This window comes from Lepidochelys kempii, chromosome 21 (genome assembly GCF_965140265.1).
Source record: "Lepidochelys kempii isolate rLepKem1 chromosome 21, rLepKem1.hap2, whole genome shotgun sequence".
Lineage (NCBI taxonomy): Eukaryota > Metazoa > Chordata > Testudines > Cheloniidae > Lepidochelys > Lepidochelys kempii.
In genome coordinates, this window is record NC_133276.1 from 5925224 (window position 1) to 5948934 (window position 23711).

A 23711-nucleotide genomic window follows, 5' to 3' on the forward strand; every position below is an offset into this window, starting at 1 on the left:
CAGGATGGTGTCCCTAGTCTGTTTGCCAGAAGCTGGGAATGGGCAATAGGGGATGGATTGCTTGATTACCACCTGTTCTACTCATTCCCTCTGAAGCACCGGGCATTGGCCACTGTCGGAAGATGGACACTGGGCTCGATGGACCTTTGGTCTGACGCGGTATGGCTGTTCTTATGTTCAGTCTCTTGACTGTCCCAGGGATTTGCCTGGTAGTTGATGGGCAGGCAGCAATTTAGTAGCAACCTCATGCCTTAGCTGCTGAGCACATGTCTGGGTGGGCTGAATTCTCCTCAACTTCAGTGGGGTGAAGGTTCTCGGCATGCTGTGTGGTCTGGGCTCTATGGAACTGTTTTGCCTGAAGCTGCTGGAGCTGACAATGTGATGGTCTTTCAAACCAGTACCAAAACTTCCCTCTTTTGGTTCCGCTTGTGTTACGAGATGCATTGAAGTGATTAGGGCATTGAATTGAGAGGATATGTGGATTCTATTCCTGGCTGTGCCACTCACCTTCTGTATGACTGTGGGCAATGCACTTCTCCTTGCACCTCCATTTCCCCATCTGTATAATGGGGATGATGATACTCATCTTAGTAAAGCGCTTTGAGAGATGTATGAATTAGGCTCAGTGAAACTGTTGTGGGAGCAGCGCCAAAGATTCCATGCTCAAAGAATACTCTGGGTGATGGTGTGCTTTAGAAAGCACCCTCTGGCGTACTGCAGAAAATCTAGTGTTCAAGTACTGTAGTTCATGACATGGTATAGATAATATATAGCTTCACAAATGTTGCTGAAGTGTGTGCGATAAAGAGAGACACACCTACCTCTTGGGTAGATAAGGTGAGCCCAAGATGGGACTACAGTGGGAGCTATTAATTTTTCAGCCAAGCTGGTCTCAAATGTAAGCAATTCCGGTGTCCCGTTCGGAAGGAAAAACTTCTCTGTGACTGGTATACTTTTTTTTTTTTTAAACTGAGAATTTCAGCCCAAAGCGGTTTCCCCTGAGCAAAAGTTGCCCTGGTGTGGGGCTTTTCTGGAGCACTTCTTACAATAAGTGTCCCCCTTTCTGGGCTCAAAACATAAATTCTCTGTTAGGCGGGAGTGCCATTTTTGGAATCTTAAACTAGCAGCAGCATTCTGTAGAAACTATATATGTATATAAACTCCTCACAGACAGCGCACTGCAAACAAACCACTTTGGGAAAGTGCTTTTCAAAGGATTGCAGGCTCCATGTGCCCAAGTTCACAGAGGGAAAACAACCCACCTGAGTGAAGTCTGAGAAGTAGCTCCCTGTTTCATTGCCTGTAGTAGGGCTAAGCAATAAGCATGGCAAAAAAGTCAGAGTTTGGCCTATGGTATTTAAAGGGAATTGTATTTAAAACAGATTTATGTAATTGGACTCAGTTCCACTTCATAACAACTCAGACTGTTGATCTTCCTACTTTAATCTAGATAAAACCCTGAAGAGGGAAAGAGTAGGAGGTGAACACTATTATCCTTTTTTTATAGATGGGGAAATGTTGGGCACAAGGGAGGTTAAGTGACTATCCCAAGGCCACAGCGGAGAGATGGTATCAGCACTAGGATTAGAATGTACAAAATCCTGGCTCCTGGTCTTGCTGTTTAGATGTGTTGAACGTAGGGTGACCAGATAGAAAGTGTGAAAAATCAGGACGGGGGTAGGGGATAATAGGTGCCTATGTAAGAAAAATTCCCAAATATCAGGACTGTCCCTATAAAATCGGGACATCTGGCCACCCTAGTTGAATGTAATGTGTACATCAAAATGATTTAACATTGTAAGGTGCAAACTCAGAGGAATCAATACAAAAATAAATGAGACCTCATTCTCGTGAGAGCGCTCTCCCTTTCTGCACAGAGGCCCATGAGAAATATTTGTGTTTCTACAGAGCAAATGGATGAGTTACTGCATCAATGTTTTTTTCATGCCTTAAAATGTAAAGTGAAGAAGTCAGACCTCCCGCTACTGACCAGCACCTTCCTGCGCAACCATATGGTCTCATGCTGGTATGTGGTAAGAAGACTATCCTTGGGTTTGCATGGTGGGTTTTCTGGGTTTAAATGAAATTGTTGTGGGACAGTGAGATTTAGGATGAAGCTGCTGCCTTTCGTGTAATTCAGGTGTTTCTGGTGTATGTTTACACGAGAGTTCAATTTATTTGATTGCCAATCAACTCAAGTTGGCTAACAAGTTTATACATCCTACCCTGGACTCTGCAAGTGTTTGTTCCAGGATTGTCTCCCTCAATTTCCCTCTTCAAAAGTTCAACACACTATCAGTGGTTCCTAAAGTGGGGGTTCTGCCGTGGGTTATTTGGGGCGGGTATGTCCCTTGAGGAGTACTGCAGTGGGGTCAGAACAGTGTTCCAGCACTTCTGCTCCATGGAGGATGCCATTTTGTTCTCAAAATGGCATAGTCTGTGCGCCATGACCTTGCACGCACCATGGATGAGAGGTCACGCCAGTGGGGGCATTCTGGTAGTGCCCATTGAGGACTACACCACAAATTGTAGTTTAGGTGAAAATAGGGGGGATGTAATAACTGCAGACTGTTTACTTCTGGTTCCTGTGTGAGTCTATTATTTTAAAACTATTTATATATTTAAAATAAACTAACCTAATAGAAAAAATAAGAACATGAAACTTATGTCTAAAACCTGAAAGGGGTTTGGGAAGGTTAGTCAGATGGCAATGGGTCCTTGGCAGAAAAAAGTTAGGAAACCACTGTACATTACAGACGTGCCCTCTGCCTTGTTATGCCTAACACACTTGAATGTCGATTACAAAACTGACTCCATTATCTCTCACAATATGTTTAAATCCACTTTCCCATGTGTAATTCATATTCACACCACTAAGAAGCTTTTAGCACAGATATTCTTGAAAAGTGCATTTATCGTTAATCTTGCTAAACATAAAATATTTTTCCTTGGTGCCGGCTATTTGTTGTAACTTAAAGGGTTAATTGTTTACTCTGTTTGTAGCCCAGAAGGACAACAATTAGACCTAAAGAAATCAAGCTACAAGAAGGTGAGATTTCTTGATATTTACATTTATTTTATTTATTAAAATCTGGTAAACTTCTTAGGCCCCCTTGTAAAGAAGCCCTTCCCAAAGACCATGGATTGTATTCTTTTCGCTCATCACTTGTTCAGTCTCACCTTGGTAGACTAACTTTTCCTGAAATCATTTGTCTGGGTCCATCAAATATTGCTAGCTCTGTCTATACTATTTTGTGTCCGGGGAACACCAATCAAAACTGGGAATCCATTTTGCAAGGCACTGTCCATACACAAACTAGGAGATAGTCCCCCAAAGAATTTAGGCTTGATCTAGACTAGAAAATTCAATATGACTGTTTCTCAGAAGTGTGAAAAATCCACACCTGAGTGGCATAGCTAAACTGACCTAATCCCCAGCGTAGATAGCTCTCGGTTGATGGAAGAATTATTCTGTTGACCTAGCCACTGCCTCTCGGGGAGTGGGATTACCGACGCCAGTCGGCACATAGGCAGTGTTTACACTGACACGCTGCAGCTGTCCTGCTGAAGCATTTCAAGTGTAGACAAGCCCTTAGAAAGTATGATTATTCCTGTTGTCAAAGTCGATTCAGGACTCACATAATTTGTCAGACCACTCTGTTTATTAGCAAAGCGCCTTGCTAATGCACCCAGATGTGAGCCCCTCTCTGAGGCCCAAGATAACTTATTTATACAGCTAAGCCAAAGCCAATTTAACATAAGAGACAAAAGAAAGCAGAAACTGACAAATATACATACGTATCTTATTTGCATACTAACATTTACCAATCTCCTAGCTCAGTAGGAGCTCTGAGTTAATTAGTTTGAGGACCTATTGTCTCACACTCCTTAATGTTTCTCTTCCTGACAACTATATTTCAACAAACCCTTCAAGTAGCATTTCTTTAATGAATTATAATTTCAATATAATTCATTCTACTTTCACAATCCCTCCTTTTGGTCAAGCTACGCAATGACCAACAATGACTGGGTTCCACATATCAAACGTTCTTTATCTCTTTGTTCATCAGTGATATTTAAAATCATCAAATTAGCACTCTGGTTTGGGGCAGCTATCTGTGTAGCATGCCTGACACAATTTTGGATACAACAAGAAACTAACTGAAAACATACAAAAATTATTAGGATTCCAAACAGGAGAGTTAGGGCTCCCTGAAACAACCAGTTTCCTATGCCAGAAAAATTGAAAAGGTTACTTAGCTACTTCCATAAAGAACTTGGCTCTTCGTGGGGAAGATACGTGATTTGTTTTAAGTGGCTAGCACGATCTATTACCTCATTGGTGTTGTCTGGTATATACACACAGCAGTCTTTTCCAATGAGAGCACAAGTCCCTCCTTTTGCCACCAGCACTATATCTAATGCCTGATGGTTTTGGAGGACCATCTGTTGGATTGCCCCTGTTTCTTTGGCCAGGGCTCTTAAACTTTCTACGGTTTCATTTGCCATTTATTTCAACTACTGCTTGTAACCTTAGGAGCCTTTTTGCATGGTGTATTACTCCCCCTAATGGTATGAAGGAACCGCCAATGGCCTCTTCCCAGGGTAAGGGGCTTATGTTGTTTACATACCATTGGGCATCTGTTAAGTCCCTTCTTTTTCGCCTGAAATTGCGGAGGCATTCGAGGGAAGGTTCCTAGCACTCGGAATTGTGGGAAGAGTTGGGCAGGATAACAGATTCCTGACCAATTAGCTGGTAGTGTGGTATAAGCTCTGGTCCCACACACCCAGTAATGGCCTATTAAGGCCAGGAAGGGTCGGTTGCACCCATTTGTCATATAGGTGTTTGCAAAGGAGGAGTAGTATCCCCCAAAGGGTATAGGGTAATTCTCCTTACAAGGAGTAGTGTTATTTGCATGACATTGAAAGATTGTATTGTTTTCACTAATGTTACTATAGGGGGAACATGAGATTGATTTCTCTGTTTGATCCCAGGTTGAGAAAAAATTCATATCTCCATACCCGGCCCGCCACTTTTTAGTTTTGTTTGAATAATCCCATACACCATGGGCCACAATATGCTGAAGGCAACGGCTTTTCCCCATATCCAGCCCTGTCCCATTACACACCCAACACCAATGACCTTTTCCCTCCCCCACACTTCTCCATTTAGATGCATTTATTCCCACCGCTTCCCAAATGTCATTGCTGTTCCGTATTTTGTTAAACGGACAAGACCCACCAGTGAGGTCTGGGGACTTGAGTGGGAGAGCCAGGACAGGAACACCAGTTTGAGAGTGGGCTGGGATGTGGCTGCAGACCCAGCAATTAGAAATATTAAGGGTCCGAGCTATCTACACCTGCTGCTGCTGGATAAAAGAATTGTCATCGTGGTCTCCCCAGACTGTAAGATACCAGCAGCCGAGGAACAGGCAGAGGCGCATGTTGGAGGCAAGGCTCTTCTAGTTCTGACAACCTCAACTGAGGGAACCGCAGTCAAGGTTTTACGCTCACCAGGCAGTAGGCGCTAGGCTCGCTACTGCATTTTTTTGTTTTGTTTTTTGTTTTTTGTTCGTCTGCTTCTGGCAACCCTTACGAGAGCATAGATTGTAAGGTATTGCAGACTGTTCCTCTACCCCTTCTTCTGGAGTCAAAATTGACTCTGCGTTGTCCTGAGGTGCCAATTGGTTCTCTGGGGATGGTGCCTTCTTACACTGTGAAGCATGTATCCACGCTGCGATGCCAGATAACTTAACAGCCGTCTGTGTAGTAAGCAGTACCTGACGAGGACCCTTCCACCGGGGCTCCAAGGTGTGCTTTCAATGATGGCGCCGTACGTAGACCCAATCACCTGGCTCGTGGTTGAGGCAAGCGTCAGAGGTGGGTTCCGTGGGCCAGGCGACTCGAACCTGTGAATGGAAGTGACATACAGCTTGCATTAGTCCCTTGCAATGCTGAAGGAGCACACTGTGAGTCAAGTTCAAATCTGGAACGGGAGTAATGGTAGTCATAGCTCGCATAGGGTGTCCCATAACAATTTCAAAGGGACTTAATTTATGCCTTTGGGATGGAGTGGATCTCATGTCCATAAGGGCTAATGGTAAGGCTACTGGCCAGCTTAATCCTGTAGAGTCACAAATTTTAGCAAGCTTATTCTTAAGTGCACCATTTCATCTTTCAACTGCACCTGCACTCTGTGGGTGGGAGGGACAGTGCAACAGGTGTTATGCAATATACGGTCCAGCTGTTGAACAAGTTGTCCAGTAAAATGTGTACCCCGATCCCTGGACAGAGTAGCAGGAATTCCCTTGGCAGGCATAATATGATTTAACAAACATTTGGCAACAGACAGTGAGTCAGCCTTGTGACAAAGAAAGGCTTCCATCCAACCAGAGAATAAACATACCATAACCAATATAAATTCATATTGTTGACACTTAGGCGTTTGTACAAAATCAAGTTGCCAATGCAAGAACAGTGCTTGAGGCAGACCCCGGAACCCCTGGGCCACTTTTACAGGTTACCAATATTATGGCTTTGGCAAATGGTACAGGCTGCACAGTGGCGGGCTGCAAAAGAGCTAAAATGGGGGGCCCACCATCCTGTCTTAGTTACAGCAGAGACCATCCCCTCCTTTCCGACATGCGAAACACAGTGTAGCAGGGCCGCCAGAGACGGGTAGAGTGAAAAGGGGGCTACAAAGGCGCCAGTAGGCGAGCGCCAAAGAGAATCGGGATGTAGAGAGCAACCTTGGGCAACCCAGGATTCTTTCTCGGTTTCTGGGGCAGTGTGTTGGAGCAGGGCGAGATCAGTGAGGGACCAGGAGAGTAAGAGGAGAGCAGAGAAAAAGGGAATCAGACATTTCGACTAGGCACGCTGCAGCAGCCACAGCACGCAGACAGGGGGGTAAGCCTTGGGCAACAGGTCTAAAGTGACAGAGAAATAAGCCACTGGGCGGTTCTTTTCTCCATACATCTGAGAGAGAACTCCAAGCGCACACCCAGATTGTTCGTGGCAGAAAAGGGTAAAAGGCTTAGAATAGTCAGGCAGCCCTAGGGCAGGGGCAGAAGCCAAACCCTGTTTGAGGGAAACAAAGGCAGAATTAGCCTCAGGGGGCCACGGCATGGGGTCAGGCACAGAGAATCGAGAGTTCCTGGAGAGGTTTTGTGAGGGAGGCATATTGGGGAATCTATTGTCTGCAAAATCCAGCCGTGCCTAAAAACTTCTGGACCTGGCGTGGGGAGCGGGGTTGGGGAAAGCTAAGGATAGCTTGGACGCGGGTGAGAGAAAGTGCACGGGAACCCTGGGAGAGGAGAAAGCCGAGGTATGTGACAGAAGCTTGACAGAGTTGTAGTGTAGAGCGAGAAGCTTTGTGACCCTTATTTGCTAGGGCAGTAAGGAGCACTAAAGAGTCAGTTTCAGAAGCAGACAATGAAGGGGAACAGAGGAGTAGATCATCTACATATTGGACTAGTGTGGACCTGGACAGGAAAACAAGGTCTCGGGCGAATGCTTGGGAAAAATATGACGGGCTTTCAGTATACCCCTGGGGCAGTGTGGTCCATGTGTACTGTTGCCCCTCGTAAGAAAAGGCAAACAGGAACTGGGAGTCAGAGTGAACCGGGAGAGAAAAGAAAGCGGAGCACAAATCAACAACAGTCAAATGAGTTGCATCTGGTGGGATAGAAGCCAGAATCTTTGAGAGAGGCAAGTTTTGATTCTGTCCACCTATGATTTGCCTCTTCCCACCACTGCATGAAACAATCAACCTCTCCTTTTGCCAATTTAGTTGTAGGTTGGCCGAGTTTGTCTTTTAAGACATCTACTCGGTCTTTGTCCCAAGATCCTAACAGTGGCCACTGAATTTTGGGATTCTCCTGAGTTAACCTTTTGCATTCCCATACACATCTTCCCCCTTCCTCCCCCCAAGGTCAGCCTTTCGAAGCTATCCCCCACCCATGTCATGAGGTTTTCTGTTCACTAAAACACAACAATGCTAGTAGCAAGACGAACACCACAGACAAACAACACAAAACACAGATCCATGGTATTCTGAGTTATTCTTCCGCAGGCACCAGCTTGCTTGTAGAGTCTAAAAACAAAAGAAACAATTTCCACCCCCCTGGTGGGGACAGATTATTGCTTAATAATAATACCACTTTCTTTTACAAATTTCCTTGTTAATTGCAGGAAAAACAGAGCAATTGCCCCCACATTTTCCTGTTTTTGTTCTATAGGCAGGCCAGGTTTCAAGGGCTTTTATATTTTAAGGGTTATGGGAAATTATCCCACTGTTTAGTCATTAAATCCCTGAGTTTTCCTTCTTATACAGCAGACCAAGTTTATAATGTTTTTCCTGCTGTGTTAAGCTTTAAGTTTTATTTACAGGTAGTAACTGAGAAGCATCATTACCATACGACCTTAAAGGGTTTTTCCAAAAATCATACACACTATACGTTGTTACAGGGATACTTATTAAATTTATTAAAATTCTCTTGTGATCCCGTGCCTTTTTATTTAGACAATTTGTTTGCTGACCAGGTGTGTCCTTTATCTGCAGCTCCTTTGTGCTGCTAGTTCTTACCTTCCTTTATCATTTAGGTCATTTACATTTTGACAGACGCTTCCTGCTTTTGGATTTAAAGCCATCAGCAGCTCAGAGACTCTATCTTAAAAGGGACACAATCAACTTTCACCAGAGTTTTGATTACTTTTAACTTCTGCTTCCAAAACACACAGCAATCTGAAAAAGAAAACCCAACCTACTGTGGCTCCCTTTGGAGCCCTAATAGCATTTTAATTAAGTAGCATGGTATGTTTGCATTTCTTTTGCGCCTTCTACAATATACCCTGCACATGTTCTGGGGTAAATACACATTCCTTCTATCCGATGAAGTGAGCTGTAGCTCACGAAAACTTATGCTCAAATAAATTGGTTAGTCTCTAAGGTGCCACAAGTACTCCTTTTCTTTTTGCGATTACAGACTAACACGGCTGTTACTCTGAAACCTGTCAATCCTTCCATAGTTTAACTTCTATAACATTATCCAGATCCATTTTTACATAAGGTAACTATTTCTTTTTTTGCTTACAGAGTTTTCATGTACCTTTATCAGAGTGACGGTCTGATTACTCAGAGCCATTTTAAGACTCTGTGTTTCTAACATTGTTTCTTTTTGTTTTGTGCACTTCACCCCTGCTGTTGCTTCAGAAGGGCACTGTCTTTTTTTAATTTTTTTTACTACAATTCTCATCTGCTATTTTGTTACAAAAACAAACAAAAAAACAAACAAAAAGAATCCAGAATTTTTTTTTTCTATTCTCCTGATTTTGACTGCCCTGCTGCAGCCACAACTTAAAAACATTTTAAATTTTGTAAAGCATTGAATTACCTTTTAAGGATTAAATGCCAAATCCCAAAGCCAAACAACACTAATTACCGGTGTCTAGCAAAAAGGTCTGTCAGTTTTGCAACTTTGAATTAAAGAGTCAAATGGATTTTTAGTGGCATTATTTAAAACAAAACCAACTGGTCCTTAGAATTTTACATATTTACACACACACAGACAGATAGATACACTTTTTCTTTCCCTTAACATCCCTTCCACACTGCTCTGTTTTTTTTACATCTTACATTCCCTTTATACATTTGAGGCAGTTAAGTTCCAATAGAACACCCTTACATCTTTTAGTGATTTTGATTACATTACCCAATAGTCAAACAATTTTGATCAGATTCTCTCGCTGCCTGCAGCAGTCCCTTTTAGATCATTTCTGTGGGAAAAGGGCCCATTTTCCCTCAGAGTAGCTGTAAAGGCTTCTGGGGACAGAAGCGTAGTGCTGGTAGTAGTCACTCTCCCTGACCCCCTTAGCCTAGACCATTTTTCCAGAAATTTACAGGAGTCTGGACTCTTCCTAAAATACATAAACTGAGCCGGCGTTCCTTTAGGGAACTGTCCCGACTTAGATGTCTGGTTACCCGTACAGGAGGACTTTACACACCAATCACACAAGAAGGAAAGTCGGGTTCGTCAGAGCGATGCCCGGTGCAACATACAAAAGGAGCCCACAGGCTACTGCCTCAATCGCCCTTGCTTTCACACCAAGGGTTTTACCCAAGGCGCGGTGCAGCTGCGATTGTGTGGATTTCACTCACTCAGACCGTGGGGACAGGAATGCTTTGGTCAGCCGATCCCCGGACAGAGATGGCGCCCAGACTCAAACACACCACAGGGAGGATGGATAGACACAGAGACAAGACAGTCCTCAGTCTGGACAAAACACAGAAATAATTACCTGACCAGATTCCTGAGGTCAGATCCCAGGATCCCTACCAGAACAGAGTGGGAACCAACAGGTTCGATGGCGTAGACTTCACTGTGGTCATGCACCCTTCCGTTCTGGCAGAGGACCGCTCGGGCCAAGTGCCCAGGTGCCAGCTTGCCATGGCCGTCCTAAGAACAGTCAGGAGTCACACGGCCCCAGTGAAGACTGTTGCCATCTCGGTGGAACCTCCAAATTGTCAAAGTCAGATTCAGGACTCACATAATTTGTCAGACCACTCTGTTTATTAGCAAAGCGCCTTGCTAATGTACCCAGATGTGAGCCCCTCTCTGAGGCCCAAGATAACTTACTTATACAGCTGAGCCAAAGCCAATTTAACATAAGAGACAAAAGAAAGCAGAAACTGACAAATATACATACATATCTTATTTGTATACTAACGTTTACCAATCTCATAGCTCAGTAGGAGCTCTAAGTTAATTAGTTTGAGGACCCATTGTCTCACACTCCTTAATGTTTCTCTTCCTGACAACTATATTTCAACAAACCCTTCAAGGAGCATTTCTTTAATGAATTATAATTTCAATATAATTCATTCTACTTTCACACTGTTTTACAGACAGGAAACTGAGGCACAAAGAAGTGGCGATTGGCCCATGGTGTCACACAGAATCTGTCACAGAGCTGGGAATTTGAACCCAGATCTCCAGAGTCCCTCTCCAGTGCCTTAACTGCCAGCTGATCCTCCCCCCCACCCTTCCCCCCCCCAGGATACTCTGATTACCATCCTGCTGTTTTCCTCTTCGATGCTAACATGATTTTAGCAGCTCATCTCTCATAGGCTAGAGCTAGGAATTAAAATGTTTGTAAGCTGGGAGTAGCAGGTGGCCCAAAGAAGGTCACAACACAAATCAGTTGCAGAGCTAGTAATGACAAGTTTCAGAGTAGCAGCCGTGTTAGTCTGTATTCGCAAAAAGAAAAGGAGGACTTGGGGCACCTTAGAGACTAACCAATTTATCTGAGCATGAGCTTTCGTGAGCTACAGCTCACTTCATCGGATGCATACTGTGGAAACTGCAGCAGACTTTATATACGCACAGAGAATATGAAACAATACCTCCTCCCGCCCCACTGTCCTGCATTCTCTGTGCGTATATAAAGTCTGCTGCAGTTTCCACGGCGTGTATCCGATGCAGTGAGCTGTAGCTCACGAAAGCTCATGCTCAGATAAATGGGTTAGAGCTAGGAATGGAACCCTTGGTGTCTTGCTCTCAACGCTAGACTGCACTGAGCATACAAAGTACCACCAGCGGGGTGGTGGTTATATTTATGGAGCAGAAGAGTTGGTTTTGTGACTGACTTACTGAGATGATCATGCAGATCCCAAAGCAGAGACTGGATGGCTTGGGTTCACTGGCAGCGTTCCTGACTTTTCCCATTATTTCTGCCTCATGTTTCCCCTTCAGCTCTCCAAGTTCCTGCAGTACATGCAACAGCAGAAGATTGTCCAAGTGAAGGAGCTGAACAGAGGGGTGGAGAGTATCGTGCACATAGACTGGAAACACTCTGAGTAAGTTGTAACTAATTGCACTGAAGTTGGTAGAGATAAAATGTGATCTAACAAGATCTCGCTGCTTTTTTTCATCTGAGTTAGGGATGTCAACCAAATTTCACCTCAGGTAGTTAGTCTGTCTACCTCAATTTCCCATTTAAATGGCCATGATATTCTTCACTGGTCCTGAACTGTTATGTAGGGGTCTCATGCACTGTAAAATAGCTGCCACATTCCACCCAAGAGGTGGGTAAACTGTTCTGCACCAGTAGGCAGTTGGAGTGTGTAGACAGGAAAGGGGAGAGAGGGTGTGGGCCAGAGTGTCTGTTGTGGGAGGACTATTACAGTGCTGAGAAGCTGGAGGCTAATGGAAGAGCTAAACAGTCACCCCATCCTTCCTCACCCAGGAAACTATTGTGAAACTGAACTCCCTCTGTTGTTTTCTCTATTGCATTTCAGCATTAAGTCATTTGTTGTCCCTGAAGCATTCTCTGCTGTGTCAACGGCTCCAGAGAGTAAATGTGGAGACGAAGATCAGCTGTACCATGCTCCTGAAATCATACCACTCTATGGCGTCTCAACCAAAATGGCTCCACTTTTCCAGGAGTCGGGACACAAGTAAGTGTAAGGAAGATAGGATAAAGCCAGCATTGAGATAGGAGATGTAGAGGGAGGACCTAGGCCAGGTGCCAAAGGGAGTGGGGATAGTTGAGTCGTCAGCACCTTCCCTGTCAGTATTGAAGCAATGTCAGAGCATGCTGCTAGGAGCACTTGGCTGTTGGTGGGGACATAGCCTGGCCGAGAGGAATTGAGGCCTTGACGCTTCATCACCAGAGAATCCCTTAGCACTGTTTACCTGTAGAGGTGTGATAACTCAGGTGACCTAGCCAAATTCCAGACTGGGTATTTACAGTCTCTTTACGTCAGTTCCCTTTGAATTTTCAAGGGGATACAGCACGTTCTACCTTACTACCCAGCAGTTTAGGAGAAGAATTGTCATGTGCTGTTAAACAGCTGCCTTATTACTGTCAGGGGTGAGATTCTGTGCTGTCGTGCCACACAACTTTCAGCCCAGCACGGGGGCAGCAGAGGTGACTTGAGACACTGTTGTGTCCCCGATTCAGGGCTGGAGTAGCATGCTGTTGTAATTTAAACAGCCTTTGGTGGCCGCTGGCGATCCTCAGGATGCGAGCTACTCTAGAAGTACCAAATGTTAATACTGTTTTCAGAACATCTGATTTCTTAATGCAACATAGTAACGATTTCCTCCTTCTCTAGGAAAGGCAGCATCCTTTCCAGCAGTGATGTGAGAAATATTATCATCAGCTATGTAAAGACTAATGAGTTGGTTGATGAAACAAACAAGAAGTGAGTAGAAGTTAATCTTATTTGTGCATCTATTTTCACTAGTCAAGCTGAGTGCAGTGCAAAAAGTTAATGTATTAAAAAAATTAACATGATGTTACACTGACCAATTTACCAAACCTACAGCACAAGTGCACTGGACTTGTGTGGAGGCCAGTGTAGCTTTTAAATTAATTGGTCGCCAAGTTTTAGGGAGCTGAAACAAATCCATTAGTCGGGAGCAGATCATGGAAATGATTACAAATGGTGGCATGCTTGGCAGAGAACATAGGCCCTATTTCCACATCTCTGGGAAGATATAGGGCAGGCTCGCATCTAATCAGCTTGTTTTATTACAGCTTTGTAAAGGTGAATCCAATCTTGTGCGACTGCTTGTTGGATAAATGGGAGCAAGACGAGATCTCAAAGCTCAAATGGGATGATCTCCTGAGCAGGTGACTTATTTCCTGACTCTGCTTTAACATTTGCAAAGATTCAGAGTTAGCATTTAATTAAACTACTACATGATGCAGAGTTCAGGCAGTGGCTTCCTTATTGTCAACATAAAAAGACCTACAAATAAACCTTAATTTGTAATGAGTTTAGTAGATACTACTAAGAAAGTGCAAGTTCCATTCTTTCTTTTCTTGCCACCTTGCAAATGACTAGTAATAGAAACATAATACTTAAAGGGATAATTTTTCTGATAAGCATTCACAAGGCAAGTCTAACAGAACCTAGTTCTGTATACACTATCTGTTTGTACATACACACAAAATATAAACCTATTCTCTAACACATCTTTAAACTTATATTTAAGACCATTCTCATATATGTGCTCAGAACTTTGAGATACTTGACCGCTCCTGTGGTCTACATATCTGTGGAATCCCAGATTTAATAAAAACGTTATTGCCCAGCCTGCTGTATCTGACAAACTAAACTCAAGCCATACCTTTCTCAGGTGTCTGGAACAACTGCAGCCTTACCACCAGGTGACATTTTTTGGACACGAACCCATTGTGAGGAAAGGAAACCTTGATCCCATTGACATAACCATAGCACAGAGATCATCAAATAAAAAGGTAACGGCAAAGAGAGAGGATAGGGAAGAGGTATGGCCGATTAACATCTCTTTGGCTCTTAGTCCATCCTGGAAGTGTTCAGCACTTTTAGGACAGACCCTGCTGGAGTTTGGGGCTTCTGCATAGCCATTCTTGCCCTTTGTCAAGGAGAAGTGGGCGGGTGAGTCACAGTAGCCTGGGCAGTTGGGAAACAGCTACAACTTGGCACAGGACTCTGGTGTAGTTCTGTGCTAATGAGCACCGGCTGTCCCTCAGGCCTGTAGGATAGAGCTCTGAGGATGAGTGTGTGTTAAAGGTGTTAAAATTCTTAACACAGCCCTGGCACAGTAATTATCAAGCATGTTTTCTAAAGACCCTGGAATGTCAAGCACATCACATTGTGTTTAAATGCAAACAAATGATTGATATTTTGCCTCCAGCTGTGCTTTTCGTAGTGTGTATGTATATATAATAAGCGGACCAGGGTTATACATTAGAACAGATTGTACAGAATCGATCAGATTTTGTGTATGAGCCTATTATGTGACACTAATGGAGAAACTCTTAATGCCCAGTTCTAATCAGAAAAGCAGGATAGGGTCATGACTGCTGTTCTTAAGTAGGTGGTGGTAAATAATCTACAAAGTGAAAACCTTCTTGTGACAACGGCTAAAATCCACAGGTGACCATTATTAAGAATCTTGAACTGTATGGCCTAGACCCGCAATTAGTTGCCAACACTCTCCAGCAAAGAGTACAGGCCAGCGCCACTATTAACACACTACCTGGGGCAAAGGACAGAGTTCAGGTCCAGATCCAAGGCAACCAAATCAACCATCTTGCCAAGCTGCTCCTCGGTGAGTTTAAGCCGACATGGACTGTGTCAGTTATAAAAGGTAAATGTTTTGATTATAAAACCTAGCTCTGGGATGTACTTAAGTTGGACTCTTGGTTATATTGCAGAGGAATACCAGCTACATCGGAAATATATTCAAGGGCTGGAGAAGGCTCCAAAGCTTAGCCGGAAGAAGTAAATAACATCTAGTGTAAAAGTATTCAAATCTCATTATTTATAACCAGTTCTACATACAGCTGCGGGGTGAAATCCTGGTCCCATTTAAGTCAATAGGAGTTTTGCTGTTGACTTTCATGAGCCCAGGATTTCATCCAAAGAATGTGTAATTGCTTTAGCTGTTCAAATTTTTTTCCCAATAAAAAATTCAAATGTTGTCCTCTTCCAGATATTTTACTACAGCGTTCCAATGAGTTACCAAATTGCTGGCTTGTAAACTAATCTTTAACATGCTGACTTTGCATGACTGCATATATGTTACCATGCTTTTTATTTTATGAAAATAGTCTAACACCTAAACAAAGTCTATTCCAGCACATCATGGCCTAGAATTCATACCTCTTGTAGTTTAAAAGCAAAATGTTTTCAGTTGTCAGCTTCTTTCTGTTTAGGTTGGATATTAGGAAAAACTTTTTCATTAAGAGGGTGGTGAAATCTCCTTCCTGAGATATTTGTCAGGCTTGACAAAGCCCTGGCTGGGATGATTTAGTTGGGGATTGGACTAGATGACCTCCTGAGGTCCCTTCCAACCCTGATCTTCTATGATTCTTTGAAAATAATCTTTCCAGGGGCTTCTAATACCACAGACTAGTTGTGAAAAATAAACTAGGATTGTTTCCCCCCCTTCATTGAGCTTTGACAGTGTAAAAACCATATTGGACCCTACTCCTGCAACTAATTTGGTGTAAATATAAAAGGGGACAGTTTATTTTAAGGATTTGCTCTTGCAATGAGCTAAATACAGGCATAACCTCCATTGCAGGATCAATTGGGGTGTAGTCTTTTATAGATGGCTGGCTGACTTCAATAAGGGAAAAACTGTAACATGTTTTATAAACACTAATGACCTTACACTGAGATCCCCTTTAAACACTGACCACCACACGGGGGCACCAGACAACTTTAAATAAAACAGACACAATTTTTCATCATTGACTGTTTTATTATCGTTCTCTTACTCGGTCTGCATCTGAACCAACCGTTTCAGAACTTTCATAAAAGCTGAGTGACTTTTTTAAAAATACCACAGAATTAACAGGGAGTAGTAAAAATAAATTACAGCATTGCAAAAATGCATTTCACTGTGCCACAGAAGCTTTACTATTCCATTCTATACACAGTTTTTACATGTTGTACAGCTGACAAAAAAAAATTCACACGTACACTAGGCAACACAATGCTAACCAAAGGCACTGCCAGCAGTATTTTGCGCATCTGAAGGAAGGGGGCTTTTAATAATGTCTAAAGCTTGTGCCTTTGGCACAGGTCAATTGACTGTGCTTTTGCATCAGCGTTTCAAGGGTTTCTCTTTAAATGCCCCATGGCCAACCAAAACAAAAACAGCCCTCCCTCTTTGCAGGAGGTTTTCAGCAGCATTCACCATAATTGCGTTAGAAGCCATGCCTTCTACAAAACGTTAAAGACATGCTAGGGGTCCAGAGGGTGGGATGGTCACTGAAGGAAAAAAAATATCAGTAAAAACACCCCTAAAACTTCTAGCCCCTAAGATGAGATGAAATTTAAAAAGATCTGGATCTTGCTTCTCAGAACTAATGACATTTTACAGTGTGCTTCTTTCTGCTCAGTCAATATTTGTACATAGTGCTTTCAAGGCCAAAAGCATTAAGTGCTAATTACTTATTGACCTCACAGTGTACGTATGAGGTCAGTAAGTACTCTCCCCATTTTACAAATGGGCCAACACCCAAAAAGCCTGCGATTTCCTGATTCCGTCTCTGCTACCGCACGGTTGTTAAAGGTCACCTGGGTAAGGAATACAGTACAGCTAGGTGGCTTTCCCTGCCCTGCAGCCCTATTATCAAACCTGTCTATGCTACCAGCTGTGACATGAAGTGGTATCTCTACACCGTGGCAGGCTTGCTAAGCAGTGCAGTCACTTTCTCCCATTTAAAAGATACTTAGATATAAAACTGGAAAAAAAACAAGCATAGAGTCACCCTGGGGGGAAACTGACAATTCCTTTCTCCCCCCACTGCCCCCCAAAAATCAGCCTCATCCCTACAGTACTTCAGAGAACAGGCAGGGGGGAAAAAGTGACTGAGGCCTTTCAGAAAAGCCCTTCCCAACCCAGGATCCTCATTAACTTTACAGTAAAGATTTCACACTTAAAAAGGCACTGAGGTAAATCTGAGACTCTTAAAATTGCCTTCTGTCATCACTTTGCATCTAGTGGATGCAGAACCTTTGAAGTGGAATCATTTCACCATATAACAAGTTTCAAGGGATGCTTTCAACTCAGGTCATCAGTTTAAAGTCATTTCAGGTTTTCTATCTGCACCTGCCCCTTTCCATGGCTTTACCATCAGGTTTCCTTCCTTTTCACACATCCCTTTGTTGCTGTGCGAAGGATCTATGCAGACAAGGGAAAGAGTGAAACTGACTACACACAAAGTGCTTAATCCAATGCACTCAGAGGAAACACTGGAACAATAACCTGTTAAAAGTAACACCTTAGATTAAAGCTTTCCAGACTGAAGTGTAATTTTTAAGTTGGAGTCCTTGAACCAGGAGCTAGGACGGGATTAATAGCAGTAACTGTTGTTTCCAACTGTAGCAGTGTCCATTTGTAAAAGGCTAAGCTGTTTCTCTGAGAAAGAATGGAGGCGGTGGGTAATGACATTCTTGTTGCATTCTCCCAGCTCTAAGCACCACACATGGCAAGGTGGTAGTCATACAGGGAACCTAGCAGCCTCTCATCTACGTGCAGAAGGAGGACAGTGGGAGGATGCGGAGGCTCTGTGGGTGGTTGGGTGATCGAGGGTAACAGGAGCAAAGCTGCAGGAGGCTGGGCAGTTGCTGTTCCTCTGCATGGCTGAAAATTGTGCTCCAGTTTCTGTATTGAACCATCATCCATGTTCCCACCTCAACCATTTTACATGTAAAAAGAGTAAATCTGTAAAACATTGGTCCCTGAGTAGGAAACTGGCAATACACAGAATAGCCACACTCAGCAGTAGGGAGCATTTGCTCTCACGCGGAGACTAGCCGACCAAACAATCCTAGTTTCACTCTCCTCCGACTTCATCTTCTTTAAAAATTCCCTAGAATGAACAGTAGGTAAAACCCCAGTGAAACCTACTGGACAGACTACGGTGGACTTGGAGCCTTCTTGGCATCTGACTTTTTATGTTTCAGTAGATCTCTTAGAATTGTGCAACAATCCGTTTTGGCATCAACAGCAGCTGCAACACACACATGATCTGGTGCAACCAACCCTCATTGCTTTATCTGCTGCTTCCTGTGGCACCACCTAACTTATGAAATGACAGAACTACACAACACAACAACCACACACAAGGCAGCCGTAGCATCTTAAAACAAAGCCAACAAGCAAGTTGGTGGGAAGAGGGTGAAAGAAATGCAGTTCTATCCTGCCCAACACAATTACCCAGTAGATATTCCTATTTATTTAACATTCAGCCGTTACCGTGAAGTTTCTCTGCTTGGCAACCCAATGAGACAACTGAAAGCTAAGCAGCAGCTCTACTTGGTTTATCGAGGGCCTGCGGATTTAAAGAGAGGCTTTCCATTTTTTTTACTGACTGGCTGTGATCCAGCGATAATTTCTGAGGGAAAAGAAATGTGACGCTTGTCTCTTTGTGGGTGTGTCATTCCTCAGACAGAGGAACAGGGAGAAAGGGTCAGACAAATCTGAGGTGTCCTGAGAAGTCTCTTCTTTTTAAAAATAATATCTAGCTTAGTCTGGTACGATACGTGCTTTGTGTTTGGTTATCCTGGTTTTCCTCCTGCTTCTTTCAAACTCTCCTCCAGTCTTTGTTTAAACTTGCTGTACTTCTTTTGGACTTGCTGAATTTTGTCTTTTTCCTCTCTGTCCAGTATCATTAAGAAATTTTGTAGCTCTGGGATAGAGAATGCGTCCCACTGCCGAGAAAGCAAAAACAGAGAAGTGATATGAGCAGACAGAATACCACCTCCCTTCTGTTTGCCTGTAACATGCATACTGTCGTTTATTGTGCAGCTGAGTGCTCATCTTGAAAATCAGGGGAAAAGACACATGCTACCTAGCAAGGTCAGTTAGTTGGATTTCTATATACAGAAAGATCTAGTTAACTGGCCTTGCAATTTGACACTGCAAGGATCTGTCCCCCTGATAGAGTGAGTCAGGAATTTTTTTAAAGCAATCACTTCAATAAAAAATGCTGATTCTTCAAAACCAGAACTTTGTGGGAAAGGGGCAGTTGAGACAAAACGAAAAATTCCAGTTTGAAATGACTGTTTAGAAATGTAAACGAGTACTGTACAAGACGTTTTGTTTCATTAAAAAAAAATGAAATGTGTCCATTGACCCAAAGCAGGGTGGTGGGAGAGTGGGTTTGGTTAGAAAATTTAAGGGCCCCTTTCGAAAGTTTTCAAAAACAATTTTTCATAGGATAGGAAAACAATTTCCCAGTGAGCTGTTCAGATATGTACATGTCCCCGCTCAATGCTTTGAGATGGAGTCAGGAATCTGTGATCCAACACACGTCTAAGTTTGAGCCATCTGGGACTATGATCCCAAAGCAAAACCTGAATTTACCCTGGGTGGACTTAAAATTTTCCACTGCAACACTTGACCCCACAAAACACAATTTCCAAAGGGACTGAAGAAAACAGGCAAGTAACTGAGCTGTGGCATGCAAAAGCTAATGCAATCACCAGTGTTTTCTGTCACGAAGGGGGAGGGTCTGAACTACCCAGCAAGCCACGTTGTTACCAGCAGGGATAGTTCTACGTAGATTACTTTTAATTGATTGAGAAATCAACAAAAGATTGTTAGATATGCTGGGATGGCAACACCATAATGCAGGTTGAGAGGCCAGCTTCTACTCAGCGATATTACAAGTAGTGTATGTCTGGAAGTATCCCTGAGAAATACTGACATCTGGGCCATAATTTTGGAATTTTCGAACTAGATACATTTAATCCTGCTTTTTTGATCTCTCCTTTCTTAGGGCACGATTGCTCTTGAGTGGTAAGAGTCTGAACTGCTCAACTCTGTGTCAATGCCTGTGCTGCTTAGCAGCAGCTAGTCATCTTCAGCACAAGTGAGAGAGTCCTGAGGTTTCACTGAACACTCTCTGAAATTCTAAATTGCCGTACTGTGGGGCATAAGAAGCCTTGGGAGGCAATAGATTTATTATACAGCATAGCATTGGCCTCTATTTTAAAATCAGTGGATTAGCTATGGCTCCATTTAGCTAATCTACTCTGAGGATTAAGTGAAGAACTGCATTGCTTAGTTCTATAAACAAACCAACACACACACACAAATGGATTATGGTGTAAAAACCTCAAACAGGCCACAGCATTTTTTACAGAGCCGATTTTTAAAAACATACTAAGTTTTCTGCAATAAACTGATTGGTTAAAGGTTCTGAAAAACACAGGCTAAACTCAAGGAATCCTTTGAGATGCTTTAATATTGATTCTTAAGTGGAAGGTTGGTGTCTAAGTCAGTGTTCTGGATTTTCGAACTGTAACACAAGGAAGGTAAACTTGCTCCCTCCTATCCCCCACCAAAAAAGCCATTAAGTTGTGTTTCTACTGCAGTAGGTCTCACAGGTTTGTTTAACAAGGCTATGTGGTTTTGTAAAGCTATGAACATTGGTGTGAGAGCCAAGGGAAAGACTCCCAGACATACCTCAACTTCCCCCGTTTCGTTTTCCTTCAGCACGAAACTGAGAACATCTGTGTCGGGGCCAGCCAGCAGCCGGAGATACAAGGGGTATTCTGTTAGAGAGAGCTTCTGGAAGAGAACTGCAGGCAGGAAAAAAGAGAGAGAGAGGTTCTAAATGAGCCTTTAGGATTCAAGGGCAGGAAGATGCTCTAGAAGTTACTGAGCAAACACAGCATAGGTTCAAAGGCAGCTTGAGCTGGACTTCATAAGTAAGAGTCACTATGGGATGTACCATCTCCAGCAAAGGTGTTTATAAAGGGTGGTTAAAGCAAACGATTGCAAGTTGCAACACCTAGATACGATGTCTGCTGCTAGTTAGCTATGTGAGGTTGAGTAAAGGTTCTGTCCAGATTAAGGAAATTAGAATCAGTGTATGGACAGACTTCACCAGTGCAGCTGAATCTGGTCATATATCCAGGTTAGCTGTACTGGTGTAAGCCCCCCTACTCTCTCTGCTCTGTACGGTGAGGCTTAATTAACGCTCTTCATGGGCAATATACTCAGCCCTGGGTGTCTGAAGTGAGGCCCCATAAAGCCCTATTTAGGTGCCTAGGAAGATGGCCTCATTTTCCAAAGAACTGAAGATCCTGCAGTTCCTATCAGCGTCAAGAGGAGCTGCAGTGAGCTCAGCACTTTTGAAAAATCAGGCCGCTTGTTTAGGCTCCTACATTAGGATTTAGAAGCTTAATGTTATGCACCCAGTTTAGAAAGTCTTGGCCCAAGGGCTGAGAAACCCTCCAGTGAAAGGATCTGTATAAACACAAACTATCAGCAGGGAAGAGCCCACGCCACTGGCCAACGCAACCAGGCACAGGTCAACTGGAAGTTACTTAGTGTGATATGCACAAATTCATTGAATTGGCCCCCATCCCAAACCCACCTTCCAATCTGTCCCACCCCAAAGGTATGCTGTTTAGCCCCCTTTTTTTGGGGGGGGGAGAGATTTTAACAGATAAAGGGGCAGCGATACACCCAAATCTCCTTGAATTTCAGTGGGAACAGGGCACCTAACTCCTTCAAGTGCTTTTGAAATTCCCACCCATAGTCTCCTCCACTGTTTTGTACCAAGACTGTCTTGCCATGACAAGTGCCAAAGAAGTTCAGCTTTCTGTGATAGTGTTCCTGTTGGATCTCTGATGGATTGGGGGGGGGAGGGCAGGGAGAGAGAAGAGGCAGATGACATAATTATGAACCCAGGGACTAGAGGAGGAAGAGAGAAAGCCAGAAATGTCCATTCAGAGCAGCTGCATTCCTTGCCAATTATAAATAAAATTTTAATGCAATGATCTTGTTTATAAGGGTGGGTGGGTCACGATGATTCAGCTAAGGTTAAAACTCCAGAAGTCTATGAGTCAATTAGAATATCAGTATTTTTTTGCAGGTACCAAAGATAAAGCACTATCAAAGATCAGCGTTGATACACAGAAGCTAAATAAAGGAGGCGAGGGGAAATTCTGGCCAGGGACACTAGGGTGCACAGCAGACAGGACCATGTGGGAAAGACTGAATTCCATGCAGGTGGGTGTCCGTCTCAAAGGGCTGAGTCACCCCGAGGAGGATTTGAGCCTCCACGGTATCAAAATTTAGTTCATGGTTTTTAAAGCACAAAGCAGTCTTCTACGACTGAACTGAAAGTCTTGTGGGATAAGCGACTAACTCCCAGTGACTTCACGGCAGTGACTCGGTTTGTCTCAGTCTATAGGGGGCTCGCAAGCTAGGTACACCCAGGCACCCAGGCCAGCCCTTGAGTGGCATCTCCTAGCTTCTGTTACAACAGCTTGCATCCCACGCGGGTGACCATATTTGCATCTCGGCTCTGACACGAGACCCTGTAGCTTAAGTGGGAGCTAGTTGCGGGGCTGGAAATCAGATCTTGTGTATGCACCAGTGAACATGGTTTGTTTAACAATGAAACCACCACTCCGGCCTTAGCCAACAGGGGCTAGCGCTGGAATAGGGTGATATCTGTACTGCACATGGAGAAGGCAACCGTTGCCCAGGTATTTAGTATGCTGCAGAAGAGTGATTAAACCTTCCTTAGGTTCCTATATAGCCCCCTCTCTGTAATATCTGAGCACTTTACCGTCTTCACGGCGTTCATCCTCCCAACACCCATGGAGCTGCACAGTGTTCTGTCCTGTAATCTCTCATTTATATAGCTCCTTTCACCCTGAACACACCACAGCAAGTAAGATTATGTACAGACTCTACGCAGCCCCTGCTGCAAGGTGGCAAGTGCATACCTGGTCACAGAACGGCTCCAGCACAGCTTACGGCAGGGAGTCACTTATCCAACAGTTGCAGGGGGAATTTGTTCGGCATATTTGATTATCTAAATTAGATTTGGGCCAGGCCTCCCCTAACTCCTGCAACAAGTGACATTTGATCCTTAATGACCACAAGGAGTCGGGATCAGTGCGGTGGCAGGCCACACGTACACAGGTTGGCTATTACGGCTCTTCCCTGATGAGTGCATTAGTAAGAACACCACAGAGCAAAGCAGATCTTCCCTTGGGAAACCACTGACAGCTCTGCTATTAGGAATGACACTTACAAATGAGAGGAAACATGGCTTTATGGTTTAGGCACTGGACTGGGACTCCAAAGATTTAGGTTCATTTCCCAGGTCTGCTACTGACTCCCTCTGTGAGCTTGGTCAAGTCACTTGATCTTTCTGGTCCTCAGTTCCTCATCTTA

At 43.6% G+C, this 23711-nt stretch overlaps 2 protein-coding genes across 7 annotated transcripts in view; one reads left to right on the forward strand and one right to left on the reverse strand.

Annotated features, from left to right (window-relative positions):
* The window catches only part of EIF2D (eukaryotic translation initiation factor 2D), a 57891-nt gene that overhangs the window by 13606 nt on the left and 20574 nt on the right, over positions 1–23711 (forward strand). The window contains exons 7-15 of one of the 5 annotated variants that reach the window (XM_073319760.1): positions 1909–2026; positions 3004–3049; positions 11751–11854; positions 12296–12454; positions 13115–13204; positions 13540–13635; positions 14145–14265; positions 14927–15140; positions 20290–20321. In XM_073319760.1, coding sequence (XP_073175861.1) covers positions 1909–2026; positions 3004–3049; positions 11751–11854; positions 12296–12454; positions 13115–13204; positions 13540–13635; positions 14145–14265; positions 14927–15140; positions 20290–20306 — 965 coding nt within the window. In that variant the 3' untranslated portion in view covers positions 20307–20321. Of the gene's footprint in view, positions 1–1908; positions 2027–3003; positions 3050–11750; positions 11855–12295; positions 12455–13114; positions 13205–13539; positions 13636–14144; positions 14266–14926; positions 15141–15184; positions 15474–20289; positions 20322–23711 lie in introns of those variants that run through there. The other 4 variants (XM_073319757.1, XM_073319758.1, XM_073319759.1 and 1 more) reach the window with 4 other exon arrangements.
* The window catches only part of RASSF5 (Ras association domain family member 5), a 66109-nt gene continuing 58636 nt past the window's right edge, over positions 16239–23711 (reverse strand). For both annotated transcript variants that reach the window (XM_073319765.1, XM_073319766.1), the window contains 2 exons: positions 20979–21094; positions 16239–19219 (listed from right to left, as the gene is read on the reverse strand). In XM_073319765.1, the coding sequence (XP_073175866.1) occupies positions 19067–19219; positions 20979–21094 (269 nt within the window). In that variant the 3' untranslated portion in view covers positions 16239–19066. The remainder of the gene's footprint in view (positions 19220–20978; positions 21095–23711) is intronic.